General features: G+C 33.4%; 1 protein-coding gene across 2 annotated transcripts; it reads left to right on the top strand.

Annotated features, from left to right (window-relative positions):
* The first annotated feature begins 12,160 nt into the window (after positions 1 to 12,160).
* LOC115955226 (agamous-like MADS-box protein MADS3) lies at positions 12,161 to 20,627 on the top strand. Of its 2 annotated transcripts, none has more exons than XM_031073292.1 (8): positions 12,161 to 12,506; positions 15,261 to 15,336; positions 16,299 to 16,360; positions 17,545 to 17,644; positions 18,928 to 18,969; positions 19,682 to 19,723; positions 19,821 to 19,960; positions 20,302 to 20,627. In XM_031073292.1, the coding sequence occupies exons 1-8, from the start codon at positions 12,325 to 12,327 to the stop codon at positions 20,402 to 20,404; spliced, it is 747 nt and encodes a 248-aa protein (XP_030929152.1). In that variant the 5' UTR covers positions 12,161 to 12,324; the 3' UTR covers positions 20,405 to 20,627. The 2 variants fall into 2 exon arrangements, with proteins under 2 accessions (XP_030929152.1, XP_030929151.1); XM_031073291.1 differs by having other exon boundaries at positions 12,182 to 12,506; positions 19,815 to 19,960.
* Positions 20,628 to 22,098: the final 1,471 nt, after the last annotated feature.

Raw genomic sequence — 22,098 nt, 5'->3', positions numbered from 1 at the left:
ATAAAAAATAAGACACTAATCTACCTATCCAAAACCTAAGTCCAGAGGCTAGGTTACGGACTCTAATGACCAATATACCATTTTTTGCGCATGATGTGAATGATATGTTGACAAACACTTGACCAGAACTAACTCAAGTAAATTTATCTTATGAATGTATCCCTTTTTTAAGAAAAAATCAAATTTGTTATGTGAATAAAAAAATTAAGATTTGTAATGAAAAATCAGATATGTTTTTATGTAGATAAAAAAATTAGGTTTATAAAGAAAAATCAGATCTATTTTTATGTAGATAAAAAAAAAAAAAAAAAAGATTTGTAAGGAAAAATCAGATCTGTTTTTATATAGATAAAAAATTGGATTTGTTGAAAAAAAATGTCAGGTCTGTTTTTGTGTATAAAAAATTAAGATTTTATCAAGAAAAAATCAAATCTATTTTGAATAGTAGAAAAAAAAAAGATTTTTGGTTTGTATATAATAAAAAAAAAAATCAGATCTATTATTGGACATAAAAAAAATAAAAAATAAAAAGGCTTTTTGAAAATGGACTTACACTCATAATATAAATTATTTTACATGCATCACATAAAAAGAAAAGACTTCAACCCAATTTTTAATTTCTTCTTTTAAATTCCAAAATCTGCAATTTTGTGTCAAAGAAGACTTTTTTAAAAAAAATCATACTTGTATTTAATGAAAATACAGATCAGTTTTGAATCTTAAAAATAAAAAAAATCAGATTTGCATTTAATAAAAATACATATTAGTTTTGTGTGTTAAAAAAAATCAGATCTGTATTTAATGAAAATACAAATCAATTTTGTGTGTTAAAAAAAAAAAAAAACAGATCTGAAAAATTCAGATCAATTTTTAGTTTAAAGAGATCTTTGACAATTAGCATATTTTGAGAGAGAGAGAGAAATCACAAACAAAAAAAAAAAAATCATCTAAGAACATATTTAAAGAAAAATTTTAAACAAAACATAGCAATTATATCAAGAATCAGAATTAATCAAACATGCATCATCAAACAAAATTAATAGAGAAAACTAGAAAAAGAAAAGAAATAGACTACCTCTTGCATGAGCATGCTCTTCTTAGTGAAAGGATATTTTAGGATTCAAAAAAATTTATTCAACTCTTTGAAGCCTAAAATATTTCGCTTAAAAAAAAGGAAATTTCTAAGGTAAAAGCCTCCAAAACATCTTTAACGTAAGGGGGAATTGAAAAGAAGAAAAGAGCCAAAAAGGGGGGGGGGGTCTGAAATCGTGAAAAAGTATACTAAATTTAGAGAGGTATCCTCTATTTATAGAGGTTGGAATGCTTTGAAAAATTAGCTGAATAATCAGAATACAAACTGGGACGCATTCTTATCTCTAAAAAATTGAAAATGTAAGGTTTATCTCAGTCTAGAAGCCCTCGGGCCGAGCCTTGGATTTGTGCCAATCGGCACTTGAGAAGTGCTAATTGACACTCCAAGAGTGCCGAATGGCCCTCTTGGGTGCTGGACCTGCATTTGAGTTTTGGTCTATTTTGGATTTCTTTTTTGAGGTTTTTTTAGCTGAGACTTGCATTTAGATGCATTTTTAATTCGTATTCTAAAAATTAAACCCCTTTTATGGATATTCAGGTCTTTGAAGTAATGATTATTTTGTAGATAATTATTTCAAAAATTCTTAATTTTTTACAATTTCATTGCTATCTGATTATCCACTTTATTCCCATGCAAGCAAGTCTATTTTTGACACTAACCAACAACCAATTACAAAATCATTTAATTAATTTTAATTTTCTAACTAATCAAAATTAATTTAAATTAATCATGCATGGTTGGTTCAGCCCAAACAAAAGGCATATAGATCATGCAAGCTTGATCATGCGATATCTTTCAATCGGACGGTTCAATTTGGAAATTGAGCATACCGTCGCGACCGTTGTAATCTCAAGATCATTTTTATGATATGCAATGAATGAATTAATGCATATAATACAACTATGATTTTTTCGGGTATATGAATGGTCACTCTAGCCATCTTCCTTGATTAAATTATAGGTGAAAAATTGAGTATCTACACTATCACTTCCACGGCACTAACCAAAAAAGGCAGTTGAAAGCTCTCTTCCATGGAAGCTACCACACTGCCCTCCCCATTTCGGACAATGACTCCCACACTAGCAAGTTTACTCTTTCTAAACATTGACCCATCAAAATTCACTTTAAGTTTCGACCATGGAGGTGGTTTCCATATAGGCCAAGGAGAACTCTAAGATGTCTGATCAGGTGGACGCGGAGGTATGGTTTGGGACAAAGGTAGCTCTAGCCTTCTACACTTCCATAAAAACATGCTGTATTGGGAGGTGCTTTCCACTTGTCCTAATGGAGTTTCTACGAAACCAGATTGCCTATACCATCGTGGCAAAGAGATTCAAATCGGTCCCTTTCTCTGTGAAGTATTCTACCAAATCTTTGAAGCTCAAAAAGTGCGGACTCGCATTATAATTCCATGTGCTATTCTAGGACCAGACTTGAGATAAACATGGGCATGACCATAATGCATGAAGCACATCTTCAGTTGCACTGTTACATTGTTCGTAGCAATCATCTACAAGAATCATTCGGCACCTAAGATTGAGCTTGGTTGGAATTGAGTTCTTAATGGCCCTCCATAAAAAGTTTCGAACCTTTGGCTGAACCTATAATCCCCATACTTTCTTCCATAGTGTGTTGTCCTCTGGTTGGTATTCATTATTGTCCAAGCTCCTTGACTTATAAAGAAACTTATATCTTGACTTTACTGTGTAGGAACCTGTTGAGGTGAAAGGCCACACAAGAACATCTTCTGCTGGTTTGCTACTTAAAGGAATGGATTGGATCAAGTCCACATCCCTTGGACTAAATAACAATCGAAGAGTGTTTGGATTCCATACCTGATGGGAAGTATTAAAGAGGGAAGCTACTCTTGCATTCTCCTAACTTGGTGCTATTGAAGAGGAAATGAAAGGCAAAAATTCTAAGGGCAACCATGGGTCTGACCAGATTTGGATTGAAGAACCATCACCTATCATCCAACGCATTCCTTCCTTTAGCACTTCTCTACCCTTTAAAATACTTCGCCATGCATAAGACCATGCTTGTGATTCTGTTGCCTCCATGATTGAGCAATGAGGAAAAAAATTTGGTTTGAAAACCCTATAAAATAGAGAGTTTTTATTTTGGAGCAACCTCCAAGCTTGTTTTGCTAGGAGCGCATCATTGAATAATGCTAGATCTTTGAAGCCCATTCCCCCTTCACTCTTTGGTTTACATAATTCTTCCCATCGAACCTAATGTATTTTCCTTTGATCTCCTCTTTGTCTCTACCAAAACTTCCGTATAAGCCTCTTCAATTCATTGCACAAACTAATAGGTAATTTGAAACAATTCATGGTATACGTAGGGATGGCTTGGACCACTGCTTTAATGAGGATTTCCCTACTTGCTTGAGAGAGTAGTTGTTCTTCCCACCCTTGTAATTCCCTCCATACTCGCTCCTTGATATAGTTGAAGCTTACTTTCTTGTTCTTCTCCACTAGAGATGGTAAGCCCAGGTACTTCTCATAACTCCTTATTTCCTCCACCCCAAAGTGTTTTTAATCATCATCCTCCACTCTTCAGAAGTGAGTGACTAAAGAAAATTGTAGTTTATTTGTTGTCCCAAACTCAATTCGTAAGTTTGCAAAATTTTCAATATTTTTTGGCACTCCTCAGTATTAGACCTGCAAAAAAGCAAACTATTGTCTGCAAATAAAATGTGGGTTAGTGGAGGGCTTCTCCTAGATAGGGAAAAGCCATTAATGTCTCCTCTAGAGGTTGATTGAGTGAGTAAACCATGGAGCCCTTCCGTACATAAGAGAAAAAAAAAAGGGGGGGATGGAGGGTCCCTTTGTCTGATCCCCCTAGATGGCCTTATAAATCCTTGTGGTGCACCTTTTATGAGAATAGAGTATGAGACACTAGACACACAAAGCATCATGAGGGTGATCCATCTTTCATTAAAACTGAATTTTTTCATCATGCACTCCAAAAAAGACCACTCTACTCTATCGTAGGCCTTATCATGTCAAGCTTAATGGTCATATAACCCTCCTTGGTGGATTTATGGGTGTGCATACTATGAAGGGACTCAAAGGCAATTAGGATGTTATCAAAAATAAGACAATCTTTTGTGAATGCACTTTGGTGTTCAGTGATAATGTGGGGCAGAATTTTCTTTAGTTTGTTTGTTAACACCTTTGAAAAAATCTTATACAACACATTTCATAAACTGATGGGACGAAATTCAGAAACCAATTCTGGATTTTTAACCTTGGGATTCAATGTATTAAGGTGTGATTTAGGTGCTCTGGTAGTGTGTCTAAATTTAAAAAAGATAAAACAGATGTTGAGATATCCTTACCAACCAAATCCCAATAATGTTAATACAACAGGGGTGGCATGCCATCGAGACCAAGTGCTTTGAGTGGTGCCATTTGATTGAGGGCCACCTTGACTTCATTCTAAGTAAACTCTGCTAGCAACTCCTTGTTCATATCCTCGATGACTAAACAATGAACTGTCTCCAAAGCCATCTCAGGTTGACATGTACGGGTTAAGTAAAATAAGTTGTTGAAAAAATTCAGCATCTCCATTGCAATTTGCTTTGGGTCCGAGCACCATTGACCCGATGCATTTCTTATTCCCTCGATCTTGTTTTTCCTATATCTTTGGGTGGCTCTGCTATGAAAGTATTTTGAATTTTTGTTCCCATGAGTAGCTTATAGTGCACGCGATCTCTGAAACCACATCCTTATCTCTTTATCCAGTAGTTCATTCACCTCATTCCTAAATCCTCTAGCCCGAAAATTAATTCTAGTTGTAAGGGCCTCCAATTCGACTTGAGCCAAAAGTTTTTGCTTCAACTTCAATTCCTTTACTATACTCCCAAAATTCTTACTACTCCAACGCTTTAGTGCCTTTCCACAATTTCCAATTTTTTGGTACAATACCCGAAGCAATATTCCTGCTGCCTTGCTTACTCCACTCCTATTTTACTATGTTCGAACAACCCTTCTCAGCCAATCACGTCTCTTCAAAGCAAAAGGGCTTTTCGGGATTGGCTGGTTCCAACAATTTGGGTACAATGAATAAAGGGCAATGATCCGATGTACTACAAGTTAGATGATGCACTGTTGATCCGCCAAACCTCAATAGCCACCCATTGTTTGCCAAACTTCTATCTAGCCTCTCCCAAATGGTTTGCCCATCTCTGAAATATTTTTTTCATGTAAATGGATTGCCTTTAAATCCCATATCTATGAAACCACATTCATCCATGGTATCTCTAAACAGTTGCATTGGAGCATGACTTCAGTTTGAACCTCCTTGCTTCTCTGCCCCCCTCAAAATTTCATTGAAATCCCCAGCACATAGCCAAGGAAGGTTGAATTGAGAATGTAATTGTTGAAGTAATTCCCACGATTCGTGGCATTTGTGTGTTATAGGCTCGCCATAAAAACCAATGAATCTCTAAGCTCCCTCAATGCCTTCTTCTACAATACGGTCAATATGATTTTTTGAAGAAGTTTCCACATGCAAATTCAAGGAATCCTTCCAAAACAGTACAAGCCCCCCTCCTCTATTGACCCGTGGGACACTGAACATGTGATAAAATTTCAAACTCCGTTTAATAATTTTTAGCCTAGCTTCATCCGCTCATGTTTCAGCAATGAACACAACGAAGGGATCTTTTTCCCGGGAAAAATCTCCAAGCTCTCTATTTGTCACCTGGTTCCCAAGCTCGCGACAGATCCACATTAAAAGACTTATATCTTTTGGTGGGGTTGCACAGCAGCCTCCAACATTATGTTTGTGAAATTTTCGAATCCGTGAGGAACCTGAATACGTTTGTTTGGGGGGTTTGAGCCATCTGCTAAATTGAAGCTTGATTTTCTCTTCTTCTTTGGTTCGGATTGAGTTTCAAACACACCTGGACTACACTAACTCAACAAGCTTTTCCATGTTCTAAGACTATTTGGCTGCCCTGAGGTCCCAACCATTGATTGAAGAGATTGATGAACATCATGACTGTCAAAATTTTGAACCTCCATTACATGAGATGAAAGAGCTAGGGTTTTTTCCTTTGATGAGGCAAGGTGTTGATTAATTGATGAAGGAATTGAATTTGCATTAAAGTGTGAGTCTCCATCCTTTATTTCCATGATCATGGGAGCTTCTTTTTCCTTATCTATTATTTCCATTGCTGAGCTGGATGTAGTCAAATTTCGAACCAAGACAAAGTTTGAGGCAAAGGCTAAATCATTATGGTGCTCTAAATTTGGCTTCAAACTCGGGATTTGAGTCTTGTCCAACTGAAAACCATCAGTAACGTACCCCCTCTCCTCATTGAATTTCACATTCAACTCCAAAGAAATGGAATTAATGCTCTCACCCACCTCTTCGGCATCCCTCTCGGATTCTACCAGTCCTGACGATGGTGCAACTAAAGCCGCTCTCGCTGTCGCATGAGCAACCATCTCAGCTTTCTTCTCCCTAACTTTGCTATTTTTCTCCTCATTATATCCCAGAACATAAATCACATCCCTGCCAGACGATTTGTATGGAGGTGCTCAAAGGAAAGAACCAAATTGTTGCTGGTCCGTCTTCAGCGATCCATTGCTCTGAATCCATAAGTCACAGTCCCTATCGTCATGATCCAAACACCCACACCAGTAACATATGCTTGGCAAGCATTCATACTTGAACTTAACCCAATGTTTTCCCATTTGGTAGTGTGATTACCCTACCTCTACACAAAGGACTTGTTACGTCCACCACCACTCTTACCCAAAAAAACTACCTCCGTCCTCATCCATTGCTCCATTTGATCTTTGAATTTCTCTCGTTGTTTCATATAGTTTCTCTGCCACCTTCCTTGTTTGAAGGCTAATTGGAATGTCATGGAGTTGCACCCAGAAATGGACTTTCTCAAAAGCAAGATCCTTAGAGCATCCACAGCAGTGGAGCTAAAAATTTAGCTTTTTAGTTCCACCAAAAATTATTTTATCTATTTTACCTACACACATGCTGCAGCAGTGGATCTATTTTAGCTTTCAATACAATAAAATAATATAAACATCACAATAAAATAATATAACTACTACAATAAAATAATTCATTTCACTACAATAAAATAATATATTCACTACACACAATTATCACAGCCACACACTCCACCAGCAACAACCTTCATGTGACAACCACAGCCCACGGCAACAACCTTCACGTGACCACCACCAACACAGCAGCACAACCATAACCCAACACAGCCCACAGCAAGAAAAAAAAAAAAAAATCAAACCACCACCAACACAGCCCACAGCAACCACAACCACAGCTACCAAACCACCACCAACACAGCCACCAAACCGCCGTTTCAACCACAATCCACAATCACAACCAAACCCAACAAAAAAAAAAATCAAACACCCAAAAACCCACAAACCTAGCAATCCAAAACCCATGAACCCAGAATTCCCGCCGTCGCCGATCATGGCGTCGTTTTACTGCCGCCTTGACCGAGCATAGAGATTCAATGGGTCCGTGGCGCGCTTGAGTTCGATGAAGGCGAGATGGGTCAGTGGCGTGGGACGGCAACTGGGCAACGACGATGAAGATTGATGATGAAGATCGGCGATGGCGAAGTAGAGAGTAGACGAGGGAGAGAAAAAAAAAATGAGAAGGAAAGAGGAAGAAAGAAGAGAAGCCGGAGAGAGAGAGAGAGAGAAAAGAAAGAAAAAGGAAAAAAAAAATTTAATAGAAGAGGAGAGAGAAATTTAATAAAATAATATATTTTTTTCTTTTAGATGTTATGAACAGTGCACATCTATTTATAGATGTGCATTGTAGCAATGAAGCTAAATTTTTTAGATTTAACTCCACTGCTGCAGCAAGGTTTTTGTGTTTGTGGAGCTAAATTTTAGCATTATAGCATTATAGCTACACTGCTGCAAATGCCCTTAACTAGAACATCGCTTGCATAGCATTGCATTACAATCAAGTGTTTATCAAAACACCATGGTTGACTCTTCAGAATTTTGTCCACTTCCGCTAGGCTATTGAAAACGAATAGGACCATGTTATTGCCCTGATTTCGAATTCTAAACCCGCCGTCAGTTCTCCACAATTGTTTGAAAGTTCTTGCAACCGCCTCCATCTAAAGAAAACTGGAAGTTAAGAATTTTGCTGCAATAACAAACTCTCCTTTCCTATGGTCTTCAAGAAGGATAAAGTTGATTTGTTCTTTTTCCGACGGAGACATATTGTTCCAACTCCTTGCTAATTGCTCCATAGCGAAACAGACAAATTTGCATGCACCTACGTGAAGGAGAGTAAAGAAATTGCTGTTTCCCACGAAAAACCCCACAAAGAAATTGCGGACTTGAGTGCTCAACCTAATAACAACATTATTATGTAATGCTTTGTAAAGTAGGCGTTAGTGAAGCAAAGCAATTATAGCCATAGGTAAAACTTCTATTGTACCTTCTTTTTCTTTCTTTTTTAAATAATTATTTTATGGTAAACAACTTTTAATTCACTTCTAGACTATCTCTTTCAAAATTATCATAAAACCTTAAACCCCACCCCACCCCCCCCCCCCCCAAAAAAAAAAAAATTATAAAAGATCCTATCTCTATCTATTTATATTATATGTAAGAGCTGTCCAAATTAAAAGTATTATTTACAATTCTAATGGGTTTAAACTTTTACATAGAGCTAAATTGTAAACTTTTTCTTTTCTTTTTTTATAGAGAAAAAAGCTAACTTGTAACTTAAAAAGAAGAAGGCTTACCTAACAACTAAATTAATAAATAAGGTCCACTATTTTTTCTTTTCTTAAAAAAAAAAATAAAAACTAATTTACCAAAAATAAAAATAAAAAGGTCAAATTAACGTGGTCCATTTTTATAATATATATATATATATATAAATATATATATATGCATCGACATGTCGAAATAAAAGTTGCTTAAATATAATCCAGTTGCAATATATATATATATATATATAAAGTAAATGAAAACAATAAAATTTTCTTAAAAAGTTTGCATTTGTTATATTTTATTATACTATTTTTTTTTTTTTTTTGATAAGCTATTATACTATTGTTTATATATGACATTGCCATCTAGTTTGCAACTTTGCATGCGTAATCTCCTTGATTATGTGTGGGATTACTTATTGCAATTTGTTTAACGTTATCTCATTTTCAATTCATTGATTTCTTCAAAGTTTTCTGCGAAGGATAATAACAAATAAAGGGGCATTGATTGGTTTATATGAATAGTACCATGTAAATTAAGTGTATATTATAGGCAAAAATATGGCTAATATTTGTCAACATGGGATAAAGTGTATAATTCTTATAACTAATGTACACTTTACATGAATAATGCAATGTAAAACTAGTTTTTTTTTTTTTTTTTTTTTTTTTTTTTTTCAATATAGAAAGATAACACACACTTTCAGGGCAAAGCAATTTGGATTTTTTTTATATAAAAAAAATTTATTATTATTTTGGGGATAGATCAAGTTGGAAAAGATTGACCATTGTTCTTTAATTGTATACATGAGGGCAGCTTCATAAAATCAAAGGAAATTGGATGGTTTGCCCACTCGCACATCATAATTAATTAACAGCTAAATCCAATTGAGAAATTCATATTTTTCATATATGTTTATCTATAGATGCAAATACTATCTCAATTATAAAATGTTTGCTATGGTGGTTGTAACGCGTAAAAGATACAATTTATTTTTCGGAACAAGGACCATTGACAAATGACAAGACCCTTCAATAGCCCGATAAGCTTTTCAAGAGGGCCAAAATAAGCAACCTATCCTAACTCAAACAAAATAGATTGCTCATGTTTCCTGCACTTAAGAGCCAAAGTGGGTGTCGGAAAATAATGGAGCCCAAAAACCCAGAAGTGAGGGACTTTGATTCTCACTCTCTATATTTCCCTCTTTGTTGCAAAACTCTCTCTCAATTTTCTTTGATGAAAATTCACAGAGGACTCTCAAGCTTGTATCCCAAACAAAGGTAGAAAGGAGGATTTGGTCAAAGGAAAATGTTAGGACCACGACTTTTGTTACAACTTGCTCACGTAACAAATTGTGAATTATGGAGTGAAAGTGATGGGTCCTCAACTTCACCACTTATGAATTTCCAAGTGAGCAAGCTATGACAAAAATTGTGGTCCTAGCATTAATTACTCTTGGTTAAAATCCCATTATCTATTGTCAAGATGAAGGAATAGTTGGGGCTAACGCTACCACCCTAGTTTGACAATGGCCAATTTGAATGGAGAATGAATAGAGAAAAGTAGACTAGAAATTAGGTTGGGGTTAATGCATTTTGCATATATCTTCCTCTTTTTCATTTTTTTTTCTTTTTTTTTTTTCATGAAAGATGCTAGATATATATCACATAACTTAAATGTACTATACATTTTTTATATATAGGAGATTATTGTCTTAACCTGAAGATAAGAGAAAATATTACGGAGTAAAAATCATAGGTTGAAATCCTACCATTATTTTAAAAATAAATAAAAAATAAAAATAGTATGTTGCGATTCTGCTCTATAAACATTAATGTGATGAGGCATCCAATATGAAAATGAATACTCAACCCAGAGAGCTCATTACTTTGTGGCAGTGCAATAAAAAAAACAAAGAGTACAATAAAATAAATAAAACAATAAACTCAAAAGACCTTTTTTCTTTTAGGAAAAAAAAAACTCAAAAGACCTAAATTATATAAGTTCTGCATACTCGAAGGTGCAGTTGCTTCAATATTTAATGTAAACCCATTAATTGTTTTTGCAGTAGTTGAACAAAGAGATATATACACATGGTCCAAATGGTTAAACTTTTAGTGCAATTTTGAATCAGTTACCAATACCCTTGGCTTCTGCACTGACAAATCCCAATCCTTTCTGTAAAATCTCAGTCAAAAGGATAAGAACAATAAGTTGATAATATGAAATTTTATTATTGAGAACCTTTTATTCAGCAATTACACATCACTATGTTTATCAGTGAAATAAAATATATTAACTTTTGTAACCAAATAACATCTCCTTTTTCTAAAATTGGAAGCTCAGAGGTTCAATTTCATATAATATATCAGTGCCTAAACTGCTACATCAATCTTTCCCAAGGTTTGCAAAAATATAAGGTATTTTATCTCATGTTTCGCTCTTCCCTCTAGACAAAATTCCCTCCATTTGGAATAGATTCATTTTATGATAAAATCTTATTTTTGAAAATTATAATTTCAAATGAAGTCATCTCAAATAATGATTTTTAACTAAACTTGTTAGATAAATCAGGAAAATAAAAATAATTGCCTCAAGAGCATCATTCCAAAAAATAGGAATAAATTCACCACATTTCTATAAACCTAAAGATATACCCTATATAAAATCTTCTAACCACATTATACATTAATTAGTGTGCAATCTCCAATTTCGTCAAAAAAATTTAACCACATTATACATTAGTGTACAATCTCCAGTTTTCTTGGTTGCCAAGTTACGAGTCTAGACCCAAATATCCCTACTGAATCATAATCATATCTAACCTTAAACTTTTACTTCAAAAAGATGAAGAAGTAGTACTACTAAAAAGACCAGGATACAAATCACCAAATTGCATGTGAAAAAACACAGTATAAAACTTAAAATAGTTTCAACATTCATTGCCCAAATCAATTTTCATTTGCTAAGGAAAAAAAAAACTTTATCAGTACTCAGTTCCACAAATAGCAACCCATATATCAGAATAATTCAGCTGGTGTGGTATGTGATAAATCTAACACTTCCACATGGGACAGTGAGCTCACACTTTGAGTGAGGCGCGTGGAAGAACTCATTTTTACCCTAATACTCAATGCAACTTTGTTGTATGTGTGTGTGTGAGAGAGAAAAATAGAGAGGGACACAGCTAATGTGACTTGCTAAAATTAAAATGGAAAAGAGAATAAGAAAAAAAAAGGAAGAATTACTGGGTTTCCATATTGTTGTAAAAGAAGATCCTAGTGTCCCAATATTGATATATATATATATCTATTCCACAAAATCAACTACCACTTGTCTCAGACAAGCCTTTATCACTAGTCCTCACTTTTTCTGATATTCCACACCTCCATTTTGGTATAACCTAAAACCAATACAGATTCCACTCCTCTTTGAGTATTGTGTGTGTGTGTCTAAATACTTTTTAGAAAGAGAAAAAGAGCAAGTATGGGGAGGGGAAGAGTGGAACTGAAAAGAATAGAGAACAAGATCAACCGGCAAGTTACTTTCTCTAAGAGGAGGAATGGTTTGCTCAAGAAAGCTCATGAACTTTCTGTGCTTTGTGATGCTGAGGTTGCTCTCATCATTTTCTCAAGTCGTGGCAAGCTTTATGATTATGGAAACGTTGGGTATAATATCCTCTCTCTCTCTCTCTCTCTCTCTATGAAAAATATACACCCTATAGCTCTCTCTTTCATCTTTCTTTATATATTCAAACATTTTCTGTCATAAATTCATGGGGTTCTTGGGTTTTTTTTTTTTCCTTCTTGGTTGAATAAAAATATTTCTTCTTCTCATAACTCCTCAGCCTCTGATCACTTCCTTCATTCAGTGATTTGATGTATGCTTCTTGTTAAGTAAAGACCTAAAACAAACATAGTTGCTAGTTGCTACCCAAAAAGATATTACTTTTTCTTTAGGAATTCCGGGTTTCTCTTTGATTTTTATTCCTTTGTTGAACATATATATATTTCCTTGTCATTTTGATAAATTTATTCATTCAGTATTCAAAGGTTTCCCCATCAAAAAAAAATATTCAAAGGTTTCTAGTTGTTTTTCATTCTCTCTTTAATGTTTTTCTTGACACGTTTTTGGGAGTCTTAAATCCTGGTACATTCAACAAAGTTTTGTTTTTTAGATTTTGGGGTTCTCTTAGATTTCTTGTCCTTGGTAAATCTCTAGTCACTTCTCTCTCTCTCTCTCTCTCTCTCTCTGTATATTCCCAGTACTCTTTTGTTTCTGTATTTTCTTTTTCAGGCTTTTAGATTTCTGCGTTATTGTTACGTTACCTATGTTAAATCAAACTTGTCATTTTGATACCACCTTTGATTTTTGTTGTTGAATCAATCACACTCCATTGCTGTCTTTCTTCTCTCTCTCTCTCAACTTTTCTGCAGAGGCTACTCTCTTCAACACATATATCTGACATCTCTGACCTCTTTCACACACACACACTCTCTCTCTCTCTCTCTCTCTGTGAAACTGAAATAGCTCTTTCTTTTCTGGTCTCTGTGTTTTTGGGCTTCTGGGGTCCCATGATTTTGGATGGAGGAATGCGGGGTTCATGAAAATTATAGCCATTTTCCAATTACTGATCGACACGTTTCATCGTCCTTTAAAATTTCAGAAAAAAAGAAAGAAATAATCCTCATTCTCTGTATGTCTCTCTCTCTGGCTTTCTGGGTGTGGATTAGATTTTACATATTGGTGCTTTGATGGAACTGTTCAAGCTTTTTCGACAACCTCTTTAATTCACTGACAAGAAAACTCTCTCTCTTGGACCCTTGTGTAAGATCTAGGGTTTCTCTCTTTCTCTCTGGGAAAAAGTTTAATGCTTTGTATTTGGGTGGCCAATCAAGTAGAACTCTCAGAATCCAAAGACTTTATACACTTTGTCTTCATTTCTTTGGATCCTTTGATCTTTTGGATTCAACACTGTTCTTCTTTCTTCATCTCTTTAACTGCTGGGGCTGTGCTGGCCAATCAAACACACCAATCATTCTCAGCTCTCTTGGGTTATTTCCTATCTCTCGCTCTCTCAAAATAACTTAAAACACTTTAACAGTGTGGTTGGTGTGGTCAATCAAGAATTTTCCAGGTTGATTTTATCAATTTTTTTCTTTTTTAATTTGTTCATTAGTACTTCTTTTCTGGCTAAAACTGGGAAGCAAATCAAGCAGTCACCTTTAATTCTCAGATCTACTAGCTTCTTCACACTCTCTCACTCTCTTTCACACCACTAACTAATTCTTTATTATAGAAAGATTAAATTAGGGCAACTAAGTCCTGTTTTTTTTTTTTTTTTTTTTTTTGGAGATATAAGGGTCAGACATGTGAGACTGTATAATGTTAACTAAAACTGCTATATGTCAGCAGTGTGAGTGTGTGTGAAGTTACGGTTAAATTAGTGAAAGGAATATAATTGGTGCTACTGTTTTGTCAAGATGAGTGTCAGATGAGAACTGTAGCTCAGTCCAATTTTCAATTTGTATGCTTCATACTGATGATAAATGATACGCCAACAGTGTATCCTGGTCTTGCATATTAATATGTAGTCAAAGTTACTCCCAGTAAGTTTCATTTCTTCTCTTTTTATTTCTGGTTTTTCCTTTTTCGTAAAAACAAATCTCTCTCTCTCAAGTTTTCAACTTTCAGGATTAACCTTTTAGTGAAGATGAGACCTACTTTTATGCAACACAATAAAAAGCTTTTGTTTGATTTTTGGTTAGAGAAAAGGTCTTGTTCTTTCTTTTTGGTTTGCCTTTTGTTTCTTGTTTTCAACCATGCCACTTCCTTATCATTAGGCTTTGGTGAAAATGTAGCCTATTTGGTTGGATTTCCCACAAGATTAATAGGGAAAAAGGAGTTAAATAATCAACTATCTCTTAGTCATTAGTACATCAGAGGTTGCATTTAGTTATGCATATTTTTTTTCTTTTATGGAAATATATAATAAGGAAAAGTTTTGATCACTGCAAAAAAATGCATCTCTATCCATTAATTTCATAAGGTATCATACAAGGTGAATCCCTTTGAAAAATAGTATGAAGAGAGTTATTTAGTAGGAAATAGTGGAGACAGATTTTTGACATGCTGCATAGACAACATGAAATTGTGGTTTCATGAGCATAGTTATTGAAATAAATCGATTTTTATATAGGAGTTAAAGAAGATTAAGCTATTAGGGCATTCGATTTTTTATGAAAAAAATTGTTTCCACGATACTATCAATGGTAATTGAGGCCAATTTTTCGTTGTTTTTGTCTCTTGATGCAAGTTGTTATTGGGTTAGGCTCAAATATGCAAACTCAATACTAAGGTCTACCACTCTACTTATGCTTGTCTAGCATATGTTTTTAATTATTAGTTTTCAATTTTTGCAGAATAACCAAAACACTAGAGCGATACCAGCAATCTTGCTTCACTCCTCAAGATAACAGCATTGAACGTGAAACACAGGTTTGTATTTGCTGAAATTCCTCCTTAAAATTCTAGTATCATCTTTAGAGTTTTATATGTTGAACAGATTTTAGACAGATGTGCATTTTTCTCTACACACATGAAATTAAACTTTGCTCAACATATAAACCATAATAGGATTTGTTGTGATCCTTATTTCCCATTCATTTTCATCTCCTTGGTTGTTGAGAACTAAGAGGTTCACAATATGGTTTAGGAATATTATTAAGTGTTGAACTACAACAAACATTGTTAAAGTTGGTCAATTATTAGATTTTTTATTTTGTTAAAAATATACTATCCCAATGCAGTAGGCCCAAGTCCAATTTTATCTTGTAAGCAAGCCAAATTTCTTACTTGTACTAAAAATCTATTAACTATATTACTAATAGACTTTATCATATTTTATTTAGCATATTACTAATATCAAAACTAAAATAAAAATTTCAAGATTATTAGATTAAATAAGTGTTATGTAATCAACCAATTAATAATTTTAATTGGTTAAAACTCTGCCCTTTCCATCTTCAATTTTTGTTCAATTACCTATTTGTCAATTAATGATGATTGAAACCTTGAACTCATGGTCCATCCTTTAATTTCCATGTCTGCACTATCATGTTTTGGTGGAATTGGCTTCAAATTTCTTACCATGGCGAATTTTTAAATAAAATTTAGGAATGAAAAAATCACTTTCTTTAAATGTCTGCTTTATTTTTATTAGTATTTTTTCTTCTTCTTGTGGTTCTCACTGGAGGTCTTATTCATTAATCCCTATATGGCCTAAATTTCCATACATATCTTTCTGGGTGTCACTTTTTTTTTTTTTTTCCTTCTTAGAAATTTAAAATTTTACCCTAGTAGCATCTTGAATTGGATCTTAATTCTGTTTGCTATCTATCAAGGTATATAACACTTCGTTTCTTTATACATTCTTTTTGGTTTTTGTTTTGTTAATGCAGAGCTTTTACCAAGAGCATGCAAAGTTGAAGGCTAAATATGATTCTCTTCAGATCACTCAAAGGTTATGTTATTCCGAATACTCTCTCTCTCTCTCTCACATACAAATATTTATACATATATTTCTATTATGGTTTGTTTACCTATTTGCGTTTTTTTTTTTTGGTGTTAACAAAAGGTTTGGATTGACATACATCATAAATCAATAACCCACAACCTGAATCTCTTTGCTTGCTTTACAAACTCCTTTCACTCTCATGTGTTTTAGAATGTCAATTTTCCACTATAGAGGATACTAGAGTCTATGTATCTTCCACACTCCATGCCCTAGGGTGCTTGTTGAGGGTGACCATTGTGAGATGGCACAATAGAGAGTACTCCAAGAAGAGTTTTACTTGATAAGGAGTTCTTTTGACTAACTATCTGGCCGCCCGCTTACATGATAACTCGTATCAAGTTAATCTCTAGTTTAAACTCAAAATTTAATTGATATAATGTGGATTTAGTTAGTATTCTATTGTATGTTCTTGGATGAGCCGTTAGTATTCTATCAAACCCATTGTGATCAAGTTGGTTGGTGGGTTGACACTCAACCCGAGCCCTACCAACTGAAGATAACCCTTACATGTAGGTATGAAATTGACCAAATCACGTTAAGTATTATTATCTTGTGGTGAATATTTAATTTCTTGTTTGTGTGAATGTGTACGTATACACATACTCAATGTATCTACCTTAGTGGGTGGGGCGTGGGCATGTGAGTGTATGTGTGTGTGTGTGGGTGGCCGCCGCGGGGGGTGGGGGGGGGGGAGGGCACGTAGATGTGTGCATGGGCATAAGTGCAAGTGTGGGCATGGACATGTATGTGTGTGCATGCATGTGTTTGTATACATATATATATATATACACACACACATACTTGATGAATACAACTATAGTCATGTTCTACAATTGTAACTTTTAGGCTATTTGTTATTCGTGGAATTTGGATTTTCAAGTTATATTACAAAATGTATTACATAAGTCTTATAAAATAACGTGTTATTAATTACAAAAAGTAATTTAGACATTTATTTATATATTACTGAAATGGTATCAATCGTTTTTATTGCCACATTAATTTGTAAGTCTTATTTAATAAAATTAGTAGTAGTTTTAGCATTTTTCCTTTTAAAAATCCTTTGACAGGCATGATAATTAAACATGCCACCTTGCTAATCTTTACTTGGCTATGTACTCCTTCTAAAGGCATTTGCTTGGAGAAGATCTTGGACCATTGAGCGTCAAAGAGTTGCAAAGCCTTGAGAAGCAGCTTGAAGGAGCTCTGCAACTAGCTAGGCAAAGGAAGGTACCTACATATCAATTATCATTAGTAGATTTCCCAACACAGCATGAAGAGGATTTTTTGTTAGTACTCTGCAATTGTCCACCTGTATGAACATGATATTTCCTTCAGTTGGATATACATGCTCTAATGGCTAAATCTCTTTTTCTTATTTTTTTGAAACAAGAACTTTTGCAAAAAGGGTGGTGGAAATCATCTTTTCCGGAAATGGTTTCCGTGCAAAACCATAATAGACAACCAATGTCTTTACTTTCAGCCAATAAAAATAGAAGTTTTGACTTAAAATTCTCCATTGTAGTTGAAAATTAGTGAAAAAATTCAAGGTCTTATGGCAAGCTTCTATCAACCACTTCGCCTCAAATTTTTCCTACTTTAGACTATTTTCTCTCTTCTTAAATATAATGTTCCTGTCTCCCACTGGTTGGAAGTCTCATCTCATCTCAGATACAGTAGGCCAAATTTAAGTCTCAATCCATTTGCTCAATCAACGATGTGGGGCTTGCCAAACTGGAGTGTATTTTCCACTTCTACTATTGTTCTATGCACGAATAATTTCTTAATATAAACACTTATGTCTATAAACACATACAGACATAAGTAAAGAAAAGTCTGAGTAATTTATGGGTTGATGAGATAGTTGAATATGAAATCTTTCACTCATGAAATATATATTCTAGCATACTATATGTTGTAAATTATGAAAGCAGTATCCTTACCAAATTTCCTTTTTATTTTCATTGAAGATATTTTATTGAATGAATAAAGCTTATAAGTGATATTCGGCTATTACAAACTTTACTACTTAAGTCATATAAGCCGATGTCTTTAAGTTTTGAACACAAAATATATATATATATATATTTATCATGTTATTAATGTAACACCAATCATATAAGCTATTATGTCACTATATAAATCTTTTATTGTAAAATTGGTAGAACATAGAGCATATTCCATGCAACTTATATTCTGATGACTTCTATTAAGTATTGTGCAATCAATTTTCTTGCAAAGTAAACTGCAGTAAATAAATGAAAACATTTGTTCTCACAATTCCTATTGTTTGGATGTCTATGTCATCTAGAAAATGAAATGTATTAATATTTTTGAATTGCATGTTCCAAATATCAAATAAACTTAGATTCTACATTAAGTCAGTTCTAATGTTTCCAACAAATAGCAAAGTTAACTTATTTTTAATTAGAAAAAGAAATGATGATGTCAACTAATCCTATAAAGAAATGTGATTTGCATTAAGTGTACTTGTCTTCTGTTCTTAATTGCAGACACAAATTATGATCGAAGAAATGGAAGAACTTCGCAAAAAGGTAAGCAAAGTCATATAATTTTCTTCAAATAGTAGCTAAGAATGAGGATCTTTTCTTTCTTTCTTTTTTTTTTTTCTTTTTTTTTTTTTTTGAGAAAAAGGGATCTTATTTGAATGTTGTTGAGCTCATATACATGTAGCACCATGAAGATTAGGGTTACCATTAATCTGTTGTGTGCTCAAAGGTACAAGACTCATTTCTAATGGACATATAAATAAATCTGGTAGAGAGAGAGAGAGAGAGAGAGAGAGAGAGGGGGAAATTAAACAGATATTCCTTAGATATGGATCACCTAAAACCACAACACTTTGTTTACAATTGGAGAGTTCATGGGAGAACAATGCTTCTACTTATCATCTTTACCCCCCCGCGCCCCTACCTTCCTTTTTATTTCTATCTAGTTACCCTATAAGTTGATCTTAACAACAACAATCAAATTGTAGTCTCAAAATTTTGAAGTCGCTTAAATCGACTTACATATGTGCATAAATTCTATTGCATCATTTAAAACTGTGATTGTATCATGTAAATCACAAGGAAAAAAAAAAGAGGCCACTGCATTAGATTAAGACTCTCTTTACTCTAAATTTTATAGCAAGCAGATGATAACACTTCACACAGCACTATTGCTTCTTCTTTTTCTATTTATTTTTATGCATATAACGTGTAATAATTGCCCATTATTGAGGCCTTATGCTGACCAATTTGGCAGGAGCGCCACCTTGGAGACCTCAATCAACAGCTTAAGATTAAGGTCATACTTTAATAATCCTTATTGTGACATAATTTATAAATTATGATCTATGTTTGTAAAGCTAACCTCCTCTTGCTTCCAATATCTAAAGTTACAGCTTAACGAGGAAGGACATACACTTAAGGCTATTCAAACCATATGGGGCTCTACTTCAGCTGCTGGAAATAGCAACTTTGTTTTCCATCCTTCTCCACTCAACCCCCTGGAGTGCCAGACTGAACCTGTCTTACAAATAGGGTATGCTTTCTTTCTCTTTTTCAAATGTATAAATTCTTGACTAAGATGATGAGGTCAGTTCATGTTTGGAACAACTTCAACTTATAGGTGAGTTCAACAGCATTCAAAATTGGATGATGAGGTCAATTCATGAAGCTAATCTTGAAACTTAGTTTATAACTATTTGGAAATGACCTAGAAAGACTAGTCCCTTAGAAAAATTTATCACTTTTAAGTGTGTTTTAAAGAGATTATTTTCATCTGTTTATGTTTTTTAGAACTAAATTGTATAAAAGTTATTGACAAACAAAATATATAATACAGAACTAAATTTTCTAATGAATAGTCATTTGTTTTAACAGGTTCAATCACTATGCTCAAGAAGGATCGTCTGCTCCAAAGAGCATGTCTAATGAAGGCAACTTCATTCCAGGATGGGGTCTTGCAACACCCTTCAAATTCTAAAAGTATAATTTGCCTTAATAATGTGTATGGCATTTGTGTTGGGATTTATATATACTTGTTTACGTCTTTACAAGATATTATGACTTTATGAGAGATGCTTAGATACTTATTTTGCATCCATATTATAGGGATAAATTGCTTCCTTTCTTTATCAACTTTCTCATGCCATTCTATGTAAACTTTTGAATGTCAAAGCTGGAACCATATAACCCATTTCCTCCTTCATGTCAAGTTTACTACAAGCATAACTCTAGAGTCAAAACAAATTTTACAAAAAAATTTACAATTATTGAGGTACCAAACTTTTATTAATAGGTAAAAAAGTGATATTAATGGTGGGTTTGAACTAGAACCATTAAGAAATTGTCAATTCAACTATTGTGAAAATTGTTGCATATATATATATATATATATATATATATACATATATTTCTCTTAGTACAATTGCGACTCTCAAAAGGAAAGATCAGTTGGATGATTTTAGTGAAAATGTCAAAAATAATTTTGAAAATTATGGGATAGAAATTTTAATTTTTCAATAAAATTTATGGAAATCTTAACTGTAATTATTATCAACAAATAACAGTGCTTGGTATTAATTAAAGTTTAGAGAGACACAATAAATGTATAAATAAGGCAGAGAAAATGGAATTTTCTTAAAATTATTTTGCATTTAAATTTCATTGATACAACCTTATGGACTCAAGTTAATATTGAGCCTGTTTCCAGAGAAAAAAAGAAAAAAAAAGTTTGATTTTATTTATTTATAATTCAATAATTGAGGAAAGAGAATTTGAACACCGAATATCTTATTCGGGCAACTTTAAAACAAGGATCTTAGCGGTTTGATATTGAGCTAGGGTGCTTTGGTATAAACTATTTGAAAATAGTGTTTTGAAAAAAACTATGAGGAGTTATTGTTACAAAACAAATTTTTAAGTTTTAAAAACGTTCATTTTAAGTTCCAAAACAGCTAACCAAACGGACCCTTAACTTAAATATCTTAGCTAAGTGAAATTTTAGTTCTGCTTGAATATTAGGGCCAGCCCTAGGCCTAGGCCCCCTAACATAGAAAGGCCCCAAATTAAAATGGGGCCAGTAAATTTTTTTTCTTCTAATTAAAAAAAAGAGTGTGTAACTTGCACATTTTTTTATCACATAGGTCTTATAAATTGATATGTCCAATTAAAATAAATAATTCAATATTCATTTTTTTTATTGAAATGTCACATCAGTTTGTAAGTTTTTTATAATAAAATTTGTAGTACTTTAACATTTTCTTCACACAAAAAAGGTTATGAATTAATAGAAATACAACACAATTACCAATTCATCATTAAGTGAATGATAAATGCTAAAATTAATACAAATTTTATGACAAAAAACTTACAAATTGATCAAATAATATAATAAATTAATGTTTTAAATAACTTTTATTTATTGATGACTCGTCAGTTTGTAAAACTTATATATAGTAAGTATCACTAGCTCACTTTAGATGAATTAGTCTTATTAATTAGTAAGAATTAATAATAGATTTGAAATTAAAAAAAATTATAATATAAAAAATAAAATAAATATCATTTAAGTGATATTTAGATATAAAAAGGCCCCTTTAAAATTTTCACCTTAAGCCTCAAATTATCTTGGGTCCTGCTAAATATGTTGGTGGATCGACTTTGGAGTTTGACATA

Source organism: Quercus lobata, chromosome 8, assembly GCF_001633185.2.
Source record: "Quercus lobata isolate SW786 chromosome 8, ValleyOak3.0 Primary Assembly, whole genome shotgun sequence".
Classification (NCBI taxonomy): Eukaryota; Viridiplantae; Streptophyta; class Magnoliopsida; order Fagales; family Fagaceae; genus Quercus; species Quercus lobata.
This window is presented reverse-complemented; position numbering and strand designations above follow the sequence as displayed.